Source organism: Entelurus aequoreus, linkage group LG15 (genome assembly GCF_033978785.1).
Source record: "Entelurus aequoreus isolate RoL-2023_Sb linkage group LG15, RoL_Eaeq_v1.1, whole genome shotgun sequence".
NCBI lineage: Eukaryota > Metazoa > Chordata > Actinopteri > Syngnathiformes > Syngnathidae > Entelurus > Entelurus aequoreus.
In genome coordinates, this window is record NC_084745.1 from 54,260,212 (window position 1) to 54,278,696 (window position 18,485).

Here is an 18,485-nt window from a genome sequence, read left to right on the forward strand (position 1 = left end):
CTACGTCTCCGGGCCGCCAAACGCATCGGGTGAAGTCCTTCGTCCTACTGCCGATCGCTGGAACGCAGGTGAGCACGGGTGTTGATGAGTAGATGAGGGATGGCTGGCGTAGGTGGAGAGCTAATGTTTTTAGCATAGCTCTGTGAGGTCCCGTTGCTAAGTTAGCTTCAATGGCGTCGTTAGCACAGCATTGTTAACCTTCGCCAGCCTGGAAAGCATTAACCGTGTATTTACATGTCCACGGTTTAATAGTATTGTTGATTTTCTATCTATACTTCCAGTCAGGGGTTTATTTTTTTGTTTCTATATGCAGTTAAAGCAAGATGCTATCACGTTAGCTCGTAGCTAAAGCATTTCGCCGATGTATTGTCGTGGAGATAAAAGGCACTGAATGTCCATTTCGCGTTCTGGACTCTCATTTTCAAGAGGATATAGTATCCCAGGTGGTTTAAAATACAAATCCGTGATCCACAATAGAAAAAGGAGAGTGTGGAATCCAACGAGCCAGCTTGTACCTAAGTTACGGTCAGAGCGAAAAAAGATACGTCCATCACTGTCTCTCAAGTCCTTCACTGTAACGTTCCTCATCCACGAATCTTTCATCCTCGCTCAAATTAATGGGGTAATCATCACTTTCTCGGTCCGAATCTCTCTCGCTCCATTGTAAACAACGGGGAATTGTGAGGAATACTAGCTCCTGTGACGTCACGCTACTTCCGCTACAGGCAAGGATTTTTTTTTATCAGCGAGCAAAAGTTGCAAACTTTATCGTCGATTTTCTCTACTAAATTCTTTCAGCAAAAATATGGCAATATCGCGAAATGATCAAGTATGACACATAGAATGGATCTGCTATTCCCGTTTGAATTCAAAAAAATCATTTCAGTAGGCCTTTAATTACCGATACCGATATCAACCGATACCGATATATACAGTGGTGGAATTAACACATTATTATGCCTAATTGTGTTGTGATGGCCCGCTGGATGCATTAAACAAAGTAACAAGGTTTTCCAAAATAAATCAACTCAAGTTATGGAAAAAAATGCCAACATGGCACTGCCATATTTATTATTGAAGTCACAAAGTGCATTACTGGTTGGGTGGGGGGTAGGAGGTAGCGGGGGGGTGTATATTGTAGCGTCCCGGAAGAGTTAGTGCTGCCAGGGGTTCTGGGTATTTGTTCTGTTGTGTTTATGTGGTGTTATGGTGCGGATGTCCTCCCGAATTGTGTTTGTCATTCTTGTTTGGTGTGGGTTCACAGTGTGGCACATATTTGTAACAGTGTTAAACTTGTTTATACGGCCACCCCTCAGTGTGACCTGTATGGTTGTTGACCAAGTATTGCGATTGCATTCACTTGTGTGTGTGAAAAGCCGTAGATGTTATGTGACTGGGCCGGCACGCAAAGGCAGTGCCTTTAAGGTTTATTGGCGCTCTGTACTTGTCCCTACGTCCGTGTACACAGTCGCGTTTTAAAAAAGTCATAAAATTTACTTTTTGAAACCGATACCGATAATTTCCGATATCACATTTTAAAGCATTTATTGTCCGATAATATCGGCAGTCCGATATTATCGGACATCCCTAATTATAAGTCAAGCAGATATTTATTTATATTTTGGAAAGCATGACAATAATATTTGTTGCGATATTGGATACCATTAAAGTTATGCAATTTCATGCAGTACTTGTCAAAATGGGAAAAACTAATACATTTATTGGTACTTCACTAACGCATATTTCGAGGGCCAAATATTAAATGATGTGGCTGGGCCAGATTTGGCCCCCGGGCCTTGAGTTTGACACTTGTGATGTAGCACATTTCAATAATGTGCATGGTCCCATCTAACAAAGATATAGGAAATAGGGATGTCCAATAATGGCTTTTTGCCGATATTCCGATATTGTCCAACTCTTTAATTACCGATACCGATATCAACCGATATACAGTATGCAGTCGTGGAATTAACACATTATTATGCCTAATCTGGACAACCAGGTATGGTGAAGATAAGGTACTTTTTAAAAAATAAAGTAAAATAAGATAAAATTAAAAACATTTTCTTGAATAAAAAAGAAAGTAAAACAATATAAAAACAGTTACATAGAAACTAGTAATTAATGAAAATGAGTCAAATGAAGTGTTAAAGGTTAGTACTATTAGTGGAGCAGCATGTGTGCTTACGGACTGTATCCCTTGCAGACTGTATTGATATATATTGATATATAATGTAGGAACCACAATATTGATAACAGAAAGAAATGGGGGAGGGAGGTTTTTTGGGTTGGTGCACTAATTGTAAGTGTATCTTGTGTTTTTTATGTTGATTTAATAAAAAAAAAAAAAAAAAAAACAATACCGATAACAAAAAAACCGATACCGATAATTTCCGATATTACATTTTAACGCATTTATCGGCCGATAATATCAGCAGGCCGATATTATCGGACATCCCTAATAAGAAATAAATCAAATGTCGACTTTCTACCAGGTGTTTTATACATCGATAAACAAAACTATCGGTGTGTCTCGTGGGACAGGCGGAAGTTAAGTCTGAGAAAATGCGGTCATTTATAAATGTATGCAGGAAATGTGTCATGGATTGGTACCGGTCCCCGGACCGGTGGTTGTGGACCTCTGTCATAGAGGAGTTACTCTAATAGATAGGAATTAATTGAAGAGTCCACTCACATGAATGAATGCCGCACCTCCAATAGAATGTACGAGGGTTGTACGGTATACCGGTACTAGTATAGTACCGCGATACTAATTAATCATATTCCGTACTACAGTATATCGCCTCTAAAAAGTACCGGTTTCCCCCCTACCCACCTTTTTTTAACGGGCATGACGGCGCGTCGTCGTCACGTAGTGACATTGCTGGTTTTACCAGCAGAGGAGCATGTTCAGCAGCGCACAATCACAGAGTACTTACAAGCAGACATAGTTTGTAGACAGAAAAGGGAGAACGGACGCATTTTCGTCTAAAAACTAACGATGCAGCTATAAGGAAGAGGTGCTTTAAGACATGGCTAGCTAGCTAGCGGCTAACGTCCATCCGCAGTGTTTTAGCTACTTCTAAATCACTAATCCTGGCCTCCATGGCGACAAATAAAGTGAGTTTCTTACAAGTAGCATTATCACTGCAGGATGAGGAATAGCTAAACATGCTTCACTGCCGGCGTCACAATGTAAACAAACGCCATGGTGTGGATCTACACCTGACATCCACTGTAATGATACCAAGTACAGGAGCGAATCTAGTCGATATTACTATGATTACATCAATATTTTTTATCGTTACAAAATCTTTTTTAGTTTTTTTTTAATTCATACTATGTTTATACTCTCAGTAAATATGTCACTGGACACATGAAGACTTTTATGACCAATGTATGATCCTGTAACTACTTGGTATCGGATCCATACCCAAATGTGTGGTATCATCCAAAACTCATGTAAAGTATCAAAGAAGAGAAGAATAAGTGATTATTGCATTTGAACAGAAGTGTAGATAGAACATGTTAAAAGAGAAAGTAAGCCGATATTAACAGTAAATGAACAAGTAGATTAATAATACATTTTTACAGTTTGTCCCTCAAAATAATAGGTGTATAAATGACACAATATGTTACTGCATAGACTAATTAGGAGTTTGTTTGTTTACTTACTACTAAAAGACAAGTTTTCGAGTATGTTCACTATTTTATTTAAGGACTAAATGACAATAATAAACATACGTTTCATGTACACTAAAATTTTTTATTAAAATAAAGACAATAATGCAAATTTTTGTGGTCTCCTTTATTTAGAAAAGTATTGAAATACATTTTGGTACCGGCACCAAAATATTGGTATCGGGACATGTTCCCTGTATTACAGTTAGCATAACATCAGATGCATCCACATGTAGTGCTTCTGTAGCTGTCAGCACACATGACATCTGTATAGCACACATGACATCTGTATAGCACACATGACATCTGTATAGCACACATGACATCTGTATAGCTCAAGTCCACAGTGGATCCTAAAGAGAGAGTGCAGCTGTACACAAAACCACGCTAAATCTGTTCAACATTTCGACAGTTGCCCGGAAAGAATGAGGACATGAAAAGTGGAGGTGCTGACAAGAAAGCAGGCCTGGCTGGAGAAGGCAGCAATAAAGTGGAAGTGGATTGATCCCATGTGGGAGAACTTCTAACGCCAGGTGTCTTAATGAATGCACAATAAAGTGGCGTCCATTCCACTTGTTCAGCAAGACAGACCATAATAACATTGTTTACATGTTACTTTCCCAAGAAGTTATTTCATTGTTGCCCCTTGCTTGCTTGGTGGGTTAGTTGGTTGCTTGGTTGGTTGGTGGGTTGGTTGGTTGGTTGGTTGGTTGGTTGGTTAGTTGGTTGGTGGGTGGGTGGGTTGGTTGGTTGGTTGGTGGGTTGTGGTTGGTGGGTTGGTTGTGGTTGGTGGGTTGGTTGGTTGGTGGGTTAGTTGGTTGGTTGGTTGGTTGGTGGGTTGGTTGGTTGGTTGGTTGGTTGGTTAGTTGGTTGGTGGGTGGGTGGGTTGGTTGGTTGGTTGGTGGGTTGTGGTTGGTGGGTTGGTTGTGGTTGGTGGGTTGGTTGGTTGGTGGGTTAGTTGGTTGGTTGGTTGGTTGGTTAGTTGGTTGGTGGGTGGGTGGGTTGGTTGGTTGGTTGGTGGGTTGTGGTTGGTGGGTTGGTTGTGGTTGGTGGGTTGGTTGGTTGGTGGGTTAGTTGGTTGGTTGGTGGGTGGGTTGTGGTTGGTGGGTTGGTTGTGGTTGGTGGGTTGGTTGGTTGGTGGGTTAGTTGGTTGGTTGGTGGGTGGGTGGGTTGGTTGGTTGGTTGGTGGGTTGGTTGGTTGGTGGGTTGGTGGGTTGGTGGGTTGGTGGGTGGGTTGGTTGGTTGGTGGGTTGGTGGGTTGGTTGGTGGGTTAGTTGGTTGGTTGGTGGGTGGGTGGGTTGGTTGGTTGGTTGGTGGGTTGGTTGGTGGGTTGGTTGGTTGGTTGTTGGTTGGTTGTTTGGTTGGTTGGTGGGTTGGTGGGTTGGTTGGTTGGTGGGTTGGTTGGTGGGTTGGTTGGTGGGTTGGTGGGTTGGTTGGTGGGTTGGTTGGTTGGTGGGTTGGTTGGTGGGTGGGTTGGTTGGTTGGTGGGTGGGTGGGTGGGTTGGTCGGTTGGTTGGTGGGTGGGTGGGTGGGTTGGTTGGTGGGTGGGTGGGTTGGTTGGTTGTTGGGTTGGTTGTGGTTGGTTGGTTGGTGGGTTGGTTGGTTGGTGGGTTGGTTGTGGTTGGTGGGTTGGTTGGTTGGTGGGTTGGTTGGTTGGTGGGTTGGTTGGTGGGTTGGTTGGTGGGTTGGTTGGTGGGTTGGTGGGTTGGTGGGTTTGTTGGTTGGTTGGTGGGTGGGTGGGTGGGTGGGTGGGTTGGTTGGTTGGTTGGTGGGTTGGTGGGTGGGTTGGTGGGTGGGTTGGTTGGTGGGTTAGTTGGTTGGTGGGTTGGTTGGTGGGTTGGTTGGTGGGTTGGTTGGTTGGTGGGTTGGTGGGTTGGTGGGTTGGTGGGTTGGTTGGTTGGTGGGTTGGTTGGTGGGTTAGTTGGTGGGTTAGTTGGTTGGTGGGTTGGTTGGTTGGTGGGTTGGTTGGTTGGTGGGTTGGTAGGTTGGTTGGTGGGTTGGTAGGTTGGTTGGGTGGGTTGGTTGGTTGGTGGGTTAGTTGGTTGGTTGGTTGGTGGGTTGGTTGGTGGGTCACAATTCCTATTGCATTTTGGATCCTGCTAAACATTTCAGTTGTCACTTTGATAAAGAGATGGCTAAAGTGTTGGAGATGCTCTAATCAAAAATGCGTCATTCATTCAAATGTATCTAACTCTGCGTGTGCTAATGTTTCCGCTAGTATTTGCTCCCTTTGGATAAATATCCACGTTTCAAGTAGAGCATGTTGCCACCCTTTCGTAACTCCCTTCCATCATTACTCAGCGTTAGTTTCGTGGTGACATCATGCACGCCCACAGGGATCCATTGAGGAATCCTTCACAAAACTGGCAAGTGATTCCCAGGAAACGAAACACGAGGAACCAATCCCGAATAGTCAGCTCAAAAAGTTATGGACTGATTTTAATGAAACTTTCAGGGAATGTCGGAAACTAATTCGGTTTTAGGCCCGATCCGGATCATTTCTACAAAATTAACACTTTTGTGTTTGCTAGCGGCCCCGCAGAACTTGTTGAATTGGGTCCTGACGTTGAGCAACTCAAATCTGACATTGGAACAACATGCTTTTTGACAACGTTTAATCAATGTTGGGTTGTGATGTTGATCTGACCATTGAATGTTGGGCATTTTCCGACCAATATTCTACAACACAAATACAACGTTGAAACAACATGCTTTTTGACAACGTTTAATCAATGTTGGGTTGTAACGTTGATATGATCGTTGAAATTTGGTCATTTCCCAACTAATATTATACAACGCAAATACAACGTTGAAACAACATGCTTTTTGACAATGTTTACTCAATGTCAGGTTGTGACGTTGATGTTACCATTGAATTTTGGTCATTTCCCAACAAATATTATACAACGCAAATACAACGTTGAAACAACATGCTTTTTGACAACATTTAATCAATGTCGGGTTCTGACGTTGATTTGACCGTTGAAATTTGGTCATTTCCCAACCAATATTCTACAACACAAATACGACGTAGAAATAACATTGGCAACGTTTAATCAATGTTGGGTTCTGACGTTAATTTGACCATTGAATTTTGGTCATTTCCCAACCAATATTCTACAACATAAATACAACGTTGAAGCAACATGCTTTTTGACAACGTTTAATCAATTTTGGGTTCTGACGTTAATTTTACCATTGAAAATTGGTCATTTCCCGACCAATATTCTGCCACACAAATACAACGTTGAAACAACATACCTTTTAACAACATTTACTCAATGTCAGGTTGTGACGTTGATCTGACTATTGAATTTTGGTCATTTCCCAACCAATATTTTACAACACAAATACGACGTTGAAATAACATGCTTTTTTAAAACGTGTACTCAATGTTGGGTTCTGACGTTAATTTTACCATTGAAAATTGGTCATTTCCCAACCAATATTCTACAACACAAATACACATTGAAGCAATATGCTTTTTGACATTGTTTAATCAATGTTGGATTCTGATGTTGATTTGACCATTGATATTTGGTCATTTCCCCACCGATATTCTACAACACAAATACAACGTTGAAACAACATACTTTTTGACAACGTTTACTCAATGTCAGGTTGTGACGTTGATCTGACCATTGAATTTTGGTCATTTTCCAACCAATATTCTACAACACAAATACAACGTTGAAACAACATGCTTTTTGACAACGTTTAATCAATGTTGGGTTGTGACGTTAATTTTACCATTAAAATTGGTCATTTCCCGACCAATATTCTGCCACACAAATACAACGTTGAAACAACATACCTTTTAACAACATTTACTCAATGTCAGGTTGTGATGTTGATCTGACTATTGAATTTTGGTCATTTCCCAACCAATATTCTACAACACAAATACAACGTTGAAACAACATACTTTTTGACAACGTTTAATCAATGTTGGGTTCTGACGTTGATTTGACATTGAAATTTAGTCATTTTCCAACCAATATTCTACAACACATATACAACGTTGAAAGAACATACCTTTTAACAACATTTACTCAATGTCAGGTTGTGACGTTGATCTGACCGTTGAATTTTGGTCATTTCCCAACCAATATTCTACAACACAAATACAACGTTGAAACAACATGCTTTTTGACAACGTTTAATCAATGTTGGGTTCTGACGTTGATATTATCGTTGAAATTTGGTCATTTCCCAACCAATATTATACAACGCAAATACAACGTTAAAACAACATGCTTTTTGACAATGTTTACTCAATGTCAGGTTGTGACGTTGATCTGACCATTGAATTTTGGTCATTTCCCAACCGATATTCTACCACACAAATACAACATTGAAACAACATGCTTTTTGACAACGTTTAATCAATGTTGGGTTCTGACGTTGATTTGACATTGAAATTTGGTCATTTTCCAACCAATATTCTACCACACAAATACAACGTTGAAACAACATACCCTTTAACAACGTTTACTCAATGTGAGGTTGTGATGTTGATCTAACCATTGAAATTTGGTAATTTCCCAACCAATATTCTACAACACAAATACACATTGAAACAACATGCTTTTTGACAACGTTTAATCAATGTCAGGTTCTGACGTTGATGTTACCATTGAATTTTGGTCATTTCCCAACCAATATTCTACAACACAAATACAACGTTGAAACATACCTTTTAACAACGTTTACTCAATGTCAGGTTGTGATGTTGATCTGACCGTTGAATTTTGGTAATTTCCCAACAAATATTCTACAACACAAATACATCGTGGAAACAACATACCTTTTGACAACGTTTAATCAATGTTGGGTTCTGACTTTAATATGATCGTTGAAATTTGGTCATTTCCCAACTAATATTATACAACGCAAATACAACGTTGAAACAACATGCTTTTTGACGACCTTTAATCAATGTCAGGTTGTGACGTTGATCTGACCATTAAATTTTGGTCATTTCCCAACCAATATTCTACAACACAAATACAACGTTGAAACAACATACCTTTTAACAACGTTTACTCAATGTCAGGTTGTGACGTTGATCTGACCGTTGAATTTTGGTCATTTCCTAACCAATATTCTACAACACAAATACGACGCAGAAATAACATTGGCAACGTTTAATCAATGTTGGGTTCCGACGTTAATCTGACCATTGAATTTTGGTCATTTCCCAACCAATATTCTACAACATAAATACAACGTTGAAGCAACATGCTTTTTGACAACGTTTAATCAATGTTGGGTTCTGACGTTAATTTTACCATTGAAAATTGGTCATTTCCCGACCAATATTCTACAACACAAATACAACGTTGAAACAACATGCTTTTTGACGACGTTTAATCAATGTTGGGTTCTGACGTTGTTTTGACATTGAATTTTGGTCATTTCCCAACCAATTTTTTTACAACACAAATACAACGTTGAAACAACATGTTTTTTTGATAACGTTTATTCAATGTCAGGTTGTGACGTTGATATTTGGTCATTTCCCAACCAATATTCTACAACGCAAATACAATGTTGAACCAACATGCTTTTTAACAACGTTTAATCAATGTTGGGTTCTGACGTTGATTTGATTATTGAATTTTGGTCATTTTCCAACCAATATTCTACAACACAAATACAACGTTGAAACAACATGCTTTTTGACAACGTTTAATCAATGTTGCGTTCTGACGTTGATTTGACCGTTGAAATTTGGTCATTTCCTAACCAACAACGTGGATCCAACGTTAGACATCATCGTGGTAACAATTTACAAATACAACTATTTTACAACGTGGTTTAGAAGTCAGTTTAAAAAACAAACAAACATATGTATAGTCAACATTGTATCAATGTTTTGTGCCTGCTTTAGATAACTCAAAAAGGCACATTTTGACAAAACCTTGACACTAAATTGCTTTGGTTTTAGGAAGCAGGGGAAATGGTGAGCTCGCTGATGGGCGCTATGGAGCTGGTGATTGACTTACTGAAGTCCCCTGACGACAAGGTCCTGGCGAGCATGTGTGCCGTGGTGGCCAGAATAGCCAAAGACAAGTACAACCTGGCCGTCCTGACGGACTATGAGGTCGTCTCCCTTCTGGCCAAGCTGACTGACAATGTAAGTCAATACAACGCTTTTCTTTGTGCTTCATCAATCCAGCTAATAAGACAAGCGATTTCTGTAGTAGAGTTTTCCCTTTGAATTGACCTCTGAGCTTCATGGTCTCCTGTTGTCCACCCAGCCCAACGACATGCTCCGCTGCCACCTGGCCCAGGCCATCGCCCAGTGCTGCTCCTGGCGCAACAACCGGGCGGCCTTCGGGGAGGCGGGTGTGGTGCCCCCGCTCGTGCTCTACTTGAAGTCCCAAGACATGAAAGTCCGCCACAGTACGGTGATGGCCCTGCACCAGTTGTCCAAGGAGTCCAACAACTGCATCACCATGCACGGCGAAGGAGTGGTCAAGGTGAGTTTCCCCCGGTGCATAAATGCTGTGTTGACTTAAAAAACACGACTCTCACACTTGTTGTGAGGGCTGGGACTACATTCACAGCCCTCCACTGAAGGGCGGGGGAACAAAAGTGTGTTTTATTCGGCGGCGGAAACACGACTCCACTTTCTAGCCGTCATGGGAATAGAGTAAAGCAAACAGCTCGGTGTGTGCAAAGTGCCATTTCTCTGCTAGGCCCGACATGCCATTACAGTGCAAGGTAGCTGGTGGCAACTGTTGCTAAGGCCGGTTCCTGGACATCAGGATAGAGATCAGAACCAGCTGTGGACCCTGGGGGGAAAAAAAATATCACATTCAACTTCTTTTAGTCTGTTTGGCCGCGTATGGTTCTGAGCTGCAGATCCAAAAAATGTTTTGACAAAGACTGCACTGCAAGTTGTTTTATACACACTGCAAAAACTGCAATCTAAGTAAGATGAAATATCTCAAATAAGGCTGATATCTGCTTATTTTCTGTCTGATAAGATCATTCTTCTCACTAAGTGTTTTGGTCCTAAATGATCTCCGTAAGACATTACAGCTTGTTGCTGAGATTTAATGACCTACATTGAGTAAAACATGCTTGAAACTAGAATATCAAGTGTTGCAAAGCTGTGTCATCAAGTAGAGATAACTCACTATAACACTGAATCAGTGGGATGTTCTCCGAAGACTAGGGATGATACTCGAAACCGGTTTTCCCGGTGGTTTGATAAGAAAAGAACCGAGTCCTCGGACCCCTTTTTGAGAACCGGTACCCGTTATCGAGACCACTATAGTAAAGGAAAAGAGTTGATTCTTTATTCGACCAGAAATGCTCCGTGGGACATCACAAGAATTGACATCACGTAGCTCAGTCATTAGGCGCAGATAGCGAAAGCAGGAAAAACAATGGACCGGAAAAAGCGCTCCAAGGTGTAATAAAGTTCAAAACAAAAGCTATAATCCATCGGATAACTTTACTGAGAGATTTGAGCAGGGTAAAACACATGACCAACACTTTTACGACCAACCGGAAACATAGCAACCAGGCTAGCACCGCACCTCCTTTACGGCAGCTGTCACAACGTTCTTAAAGCAACCGCAGCACATACATATATATACAACACATCTCCCTTTTTGAACTTTTGTTTTTCTTTCCTTGTAAACGTTACAAAATCACACTGTAGATGTGTTGTCTGTCCAATTATAAATAATGCAGACGAGGCGTGTTGGCTGAGTTCTTGACGTTTACTTTCACAGCGTGGCAACACGCAACACTTTTCGGGGCTACCGCGCATGCTCGTAACTCCCGTTGCATGCTGGGTAGTGTAGTTGTTATATTCTCTAGCTCATCACATCTTTCCCCCTATAAAGAAATAATGTTAACTCAATAAAGTGTATTTCTTTTTTTAGCTTTAACTTTTCATTTTTTTAGCATTGTAACCACATTTGCAAATAACTTTTCTCTTCATAGAATTTTCTTTCAATAAAGAAATAAAGTGCAAAATTGTCAAAGCATCATAACAAGCAGTTATGTTCCAATAGCAGCAGAAGTGCACTTTTTGGAGAGCTGTATTATTTTCAGTTTTGTGCCCAAGGGACTGATTTTATTTAACACTATATTATTATTTATACACCTGTAGTGATCACAGAGACAGCTTGTTTTTGTGTTACTGTATATATTTGTTTCTCTGAAAAATCCCACTTAATATACTTTGGTAACAACAGTCAATATTTATTTATTTTATTTTATTTTTTTAGGTGGGTAGCAGTCAATATTTATTTATTTATTAGATTAAATTTTTTCATCATATAATAAAAGTGAGCTTTTGTTAGACCAAATATTGTGTGTTTTTTTCCATATACAACAACCTATCTGGACTCGATAAGAGAATCGATAAGGAATCGGTTCGATAAGAGGATTCGATAATAGGCTCGAACTCGATAATTCCTTATCAAACATCATCCCTACTGAAGACTTTAGTTTTTTGCTTATTTTCACTACCTTGTGGGCTTATTTTTGATGCCTTATAACTAGAGATGTCCGAGAATGGCTTTTTTGCCGATATTCCGATATTGTCCAACCCTTAATTACCGATACCGATATCAAGCGATACCGATATATACAGTCGTGGAATTAACACATTATTATGCATCGGCACACTGTGAGATACGGTCTGGTATGCCGTGGGAGATTATGTAATGTCACCTATTTGGGTTAAAAATGTTTTTTTGCAAACCAGTAATTATAGACTGCAAATTATGTGTTGTTGTTGAGCTCGGCAGAGTAACCGTGTAATACTCTTCCATACCAGTAGGTGGCAGCCGGTAGCTAACTGCTTTGTAGATGTTGCAAACAGCGGAAGGCAGTGTGCAGGTAAAAAGGTGTCTAATACTTAAACCAAAAATAAGCAAAAGGTGAGTGCCCCTAAGAAAAGGCATTGAAGCTTAGGGAAGGCTATGCAGAACGAAACTAAAACTGAACTAGCTATAAAGTAAACAAAAACAGAATGCTGGACGACAGCAAAGACTTACTGCGAAGCAGGGACGGCGTCCACAATGTACATCCGAACATGACATGACAATCTACAATGTCCCCACAAAGAAGGATTAAAACCAAGTGAAATATTCTTGATTGCTAAAACAAAGTAGATGCGGGAAATATCGCTCAAAGGAAGACATGAAACTGCTACAGGAAAATACCAAAAAAAGAGAAAAAGCCACCAAAATAGGAGCGCAAGACAAGAAGTAAAACACTACACACAGGAAAACAGCAAAAAAGTCCAAATAAGTCAGGGTGTGACGTGACAGGTGGTGACAGTACACCTACTTTGAGACAAGAGCTGTAGCGATGGAGGCTTGGTTATGCTTTAAAGTCATATCCAACAACGACTTTTTACTGTCAACTGAGTTGCGTTTTTTAATAATTTCTGCTGGTGGTGTGCCTCCGCATTTTTGTCAATGCAAAAATTGTGCCTTGGCTCAAAAAAGGTTGAAAAACACTGCATTGAACAAGGTTTTCCAAAATAAATCAACTCAAGTTTAGGAAAAAAAATGCCAACATGGCACTGCCATATTTATTATTGAAGTCACAAAGTTATTTCTGGGGTAGCATATTGTAGCGTCCCGGAAGAGTTAGTGCTGCAGGGGGTTCTGGGTATTTGTTCTGTTGTGTTTATGTTGTGTTACGGTGCGGATGTTCTCCCGAAATGGGTTTGTCATTCTTGTTTGGTGTGGGTTCACAGTGTGGCGCATATTTGTAACAGTGTTAAAGTTGTTTATACCGCCACCCTCAGTGTGACCTGTATGGCTGTTGACCATTCACTTGTGTGTGTGAAAAGTCGTAGATATTATGTGACTGGGCCAGCACGCAAAGGCAGTGCCTTTAAGGTTTATTGGCGCTCTGTACTTCTCCCTACGTCCGTGTACACAGCCGCCTTTTAAAAAGTCATACATTTTACTTTTTGAAACCAATACTGATAATTTCCGATATTACATTTTAAAGCATTTATCGGCCGATAATATCGGCAGTCCGGTATTATCGGACATCTCTACTCACAAGTATAAAACTACTTTTTTCAAGTAATCATTTCTTATTTCAAGCATGAAATAAATAAATCATGACTTTGACACAATTGTGTGTCATAATTAAAACAGATGACAGCCAAATGGACTTTTGCGGTTTTATTTTCAATGAAACAATAGAACATAAGTACTCATATTAGTACAGTTGGCACAGTACAGTAAACTGACAGTTAATATTTAAACATTTCAAACAATTTTGAAAAGCAATAGTTCATGCACATTCAGATAAATTCCTCAAAATTACAATTAAAAAAATGTCGGGGGCGCCGGGCTGTACATATGCGCACTAATTGACTGAAAGAGCACGCACTTGGCGCGATGATGTCATGTTGTCGATGGAAAAATGCATTTTTAGACCGTATGATTTACCATGAATTGATTAACGCCATTGATAAACTAAGTTGAAAAACGTATTGGGGTGTTACCATTTAGTGGTCAATTGTACGGAATATGTGCTGTACTGTGCAATCTACTAATTAAAGTCTCAATCAATCAATAAAAAATGAGCGGCTAGGAGACCCCGAGAGTAACAAGCGGTTGCCTTGTTGCCTTTCCATTAAAGGCCTACTGAAAGCCACTACTAGCGACCACGCAGTCTGATAGTTTATATATCAATGATGAAATCTTAACATTGCAACACATGCCAATACGGCCGGGTTAACTTATAAAGTGACATTTTAAAATTCCCGGGAAATATCCGGCTGAAACGTCGCGGTATGATGACGTATGCGCGTGACGAAGTCCGAGTAACGGAAGTTATGGTACCCCGTACAATCCTATACAAAAAGCTCTGTTTTCATTTCATAATTCCACAGTATTCTGGACATCTTTTGCAATTTTTTTAATGAACAATGAAGGCTGCAAAGAAGACAGTTGTAGGTGGGATCGGTGTATTAGCAGCGGACTACAGCAACACAACCAGGAGGACTTTGTTGGAGCGCTAGCCGCCGACCTCACCTTGACTTCCTACGTCTCCGGGCCGCCAAACGCATCGGGTGAAGTCCTTCGTCCTTCTGCCGATGGCTGGAACGCAGGTGAGCACGGGTGTTGATGAGCAAATGAGGGCTGGCTGGCGTAGGTGGAGAGCTAATGTTTTTAGCATAGCTCTGTGCAGTCCGGTTGCTAAGTTAGCTTCAATGGCGTCGTTAGCACAGCATTGTTAACCTTCGCCAGCCTGGAAAGCATTAACCGTGTATTTACATGTCCACGGTTTAATAGTATTGTTGATTTTCTATCTATCCTTCCAGTCAGGGGTTTATTTCTTTTGTTTCTATATGCAGTTAAAGCAAGATGCTATCACGTTAGCTCGTAGCTAAAGCATTTCGCCGATGTATTGTCGTGGAGATAAAAGGCACTGAATGTCCATTTGGCGTTCTCGACTCTCATTTTCAAGAGGATATAGTATCCCAGGTGGTTTAAAATACAAATCTGTGATCTACAATAGAAAAAGGAGAGAGTGTGGAATCCAAAGAGCCAGCTTGTACCTAAGTTACGGTCAGAGCGAAAAAAGATACGTCCATCACTGCCTCTCTAGTCCTTCACTGTAACGTTCCTCATCCACGAATCTTTCATCCTCACTCAAATTAATGGGGTAATCGTCGCTTTGTCGCGGACGAATCTCTCGCTCCATTGTAAACAACGGGGAATTGTGAGGAATACTAGCTCCTGTGACGTCACGCTACTTCCGCTACAGGCAAGGCTTTTTTTTTATCAGCGAGCAAAAGTTGCGAACTTTATTGTCGATTTTCTCTACTAAATCCTTTCAGCAAAAATATGGCAATATCGCGAAATGATCGAGTATGACACATAGAATGGATCTGCTATCCCCGTTTAAATAGAAAAAAATCATTTCAGTAGGCCTTTAAATAAAAAATAATAATAATAATTTGACTTTTTTCAACAGTTTATTGACTGAGACCCTATATAGTCCCCGGGAGCCCTAAAGGTTAAAAAAAAATAAAAAAATCCATATATTTTGTTAAGGTTTGAAAATGAAAAATATCAAAATGGCCCCCGCATGCTTCCATGTTTCCGTGTGCGGCCCTCGGTGGAAAAAGTTTGGACACCCCTGATCTACATCTACATTTTTCAACCGTTTTCGAAAAATTCCAACGCCAACCTATTCATATCGTCTAGGAAAAGACGTAAAAAGTATATATTTTTAAAAATGTAATTTTCCCTTTCCCCAAATTCCCGATTTTCCTAGGATTTCCGACAATTTTCTCCCCTTTGACAATGAATGGTCATTTTACAATGGACTGCATATCCCACATTTCTCATTAGATTTGAAGCCTTCCACCATCCACACACTCCACTCACCCTGGACATTCAAGCCAGCATGTTTACCAGTTCCCGAAATTTGCTGATTACCCTGAATTGCCAGGAATTTCCCCCTGTTAAAAATGGGCAATGTACAAACCTCTCCATAGCCCACATTTCCCAACCGATTTAACATCCACACACTCCACTCACCCTGGACCTTCAAGCCAGCATGTTTCCCAGTTCCCAAAATGTGCTGACTACCCTGAATTACCAGGAATTTCCCCCTGTTAAAAATGGGCAATGTACAAACCTCTCCATATCCCACATTTCTCAACCGATTTGAACCGTTCCAACATCCACACACCCTGGACATTCAAGCCAGCATGTTTCCCAGTTCCCCAAATTTGCTGATTACCCTGAATTACCAGGAATTTCCCCCAGTTAATAATGGGCAATGTACAAACCTCTCCATATCCCACATTTCTCGACCGATTTGAACCGTTCCAACATCCACACACCCTGGACATTCAAGCCAGCATGTTTCCCAGTTCCCCAAATTTGCTGATTACCTTGAATTACCAGGAATTTCCCCCCATTAAAAATGTGCAATGTACAAACCTCTCCATAGCCCACATTTCTCAACCAATTTGAACCGTTCCGACATCCACACACTCCACTCACCCTGGACATTCAAGCCAGCATGTTTCCCAGTTCCCAACGTTTGCTGATTACCCTGAATTACCAGGATGTACCCCCATTAAAAATGGGCAATGTACAAACCTCTCCATATCCCACATTTCTCAACCGATTTGAACCGTTCCAACATCCACTCACCCTGGACATTCAACCCAGCATGTTTCCCAGTTCCCAAAATTTGCTGATTACCCTGAATTACCAGTAATTTCCCCCCATAAATGGGCAATGTACAAACCTCTCCATATCCCACATTTCTCGACGGATTTGAACCGTTCCAACATCCACACACTCCACTCACCCTGGACATTTAAGCCAGCATGTTTCCCAGTTCCCCAAATTTGCTGATTACCCTGAATTACCAGGAATTTCCCCCCTGTTAAAAATGGACATTCAAGCATTTCAGTTCCGTATCGGCGGATGGCTCACATTGGGCATTCACACGCAAATCCTGCCGGAATTGCAAAATTCGGTTTATGAATTGACAAAACCTCCAGATTGCAGGGCCCAACACAGTGCGTGATCTGCGTCCCTGGGCCAGAGTGTGCAAATGTATGAAATGTATCTCTACATATACTTCTTACTGTACCCAGGAAAGGATTACAAAAATGCCGCATTGATGTACTTTTCAACTTTTAAATGGCTTAACTGCAGCCGGAGTCGCGTTCCTTGTTCATTCCAAACACGGAAAGCCACCACAGACCGCCTCATTGTTCAGTCTGGCTTCAGTCTGGAGCGCTGCGAAACGTACCTTCCCGACCCCGAGGAAACATTACAGTTTGAGAGCAGGTCAATCACACGCGTGCGCTGCAATAATGCGCTTGGATGACTCACGGACACCCCCGTGGTGAGAATTTGTTAAAAAAAACAACACCATCGGTGTTTTATTGACTATTGATTTGAGGCTCCGTGTCTAATTTATGACTGGGGGTGAATGTACTCGTGTTATTGCAGCAGTATTTCAGTGAGCTTTTCTGCGCTGTGGAGAAGCTCTCCAAACATACTTCCAAATCAGCACGGTTTTTTTGGGCGACCGCAACCCCGACGTCCACCAAATGATGTGTGGAGCAGCAGCACCCGGAGGCTCACGGAGGAAATTAGGCATCTCTGGAAAATGGATTAGCAGCTTTAGTTTGATGTTGATCCTTTTGTGTCATTCCTTCCAAAATGCTCAAATGTTGTTCACCGCTTCCACCGAGCTGTCGTCACCCGACGCAGCTTTTTAGCGCGGACGAAATATTTGCAGAGGAATCCGTTGGCCTCTCCGATTGTACATCAGCCCAGAGAGAGGGGGGTCGTCATACCATGCCAAAATAATTGAAGCTGCGTCGATGGATTTGACATCTAACTCTTGGTATCTCACAGTTTTATACGTGTGCGCTTCCTTTTGTATCGCAACGCTCTACATCGCGCCCCAAAAACCTGGCTTGTTTGCTGAAACCATAAATTCTCGTGGACGCTTTGGGACAGCTGCATGTACTAAAGAGGCTCTTTCATGAGAAGGTGACGAAAACTGACCAGTTATCAGTCGGTATGTTAACATGCACGAGAAAAAAACCCAAATAGTTGCATGAATTGGCTTGAAACCAGCTTTCGAAAACGCATATAAACAATAAGATTAAAGGCCTACTGAAATGATTTTTTTTAATTTAAACGGAAATAGCAGATCCATTCTATGTGTCATACTTGATCGTTTCGCGATATTGCCATATTTTTGCTGAAGGGATTTAGTAGAGAACATTGACGATAAAGTTCGCAACTTAGCAACCGGAC

The 18,485-nt window shown here is 41.0% G+C and overlaps 1 protein-coding gene across 2 annotated transcripts in view; it reads left to right on the forward strand.

Annotated features, from left to right (window-relative positions):
- Positions 1 to 18,485, forward strand: part of LOC133630263 (outer dynein arm-docking complex subunit 2-like) — a 153,455-nt gene that overhangs the window by 109,616 nt on the left and 25,354 nt on the right. For both annotated transcript variants that reach the window (XM_062021745.1, XM_062021746.1), the window contains 2 exons: positions 9,632 to 9,820; positions 9,945 to 10,166. In XM_062021745.1, coding sequence (XP_061877729.1) covers positions 9,632 to 9,820; positions 9,945 to 10,166 — 411 coding nt within the window. The remainder of the gene's footprint in view (positions 1 to 9,631; positions 9,821 to 9,944; positions 10,167 to 18,485) is intronic.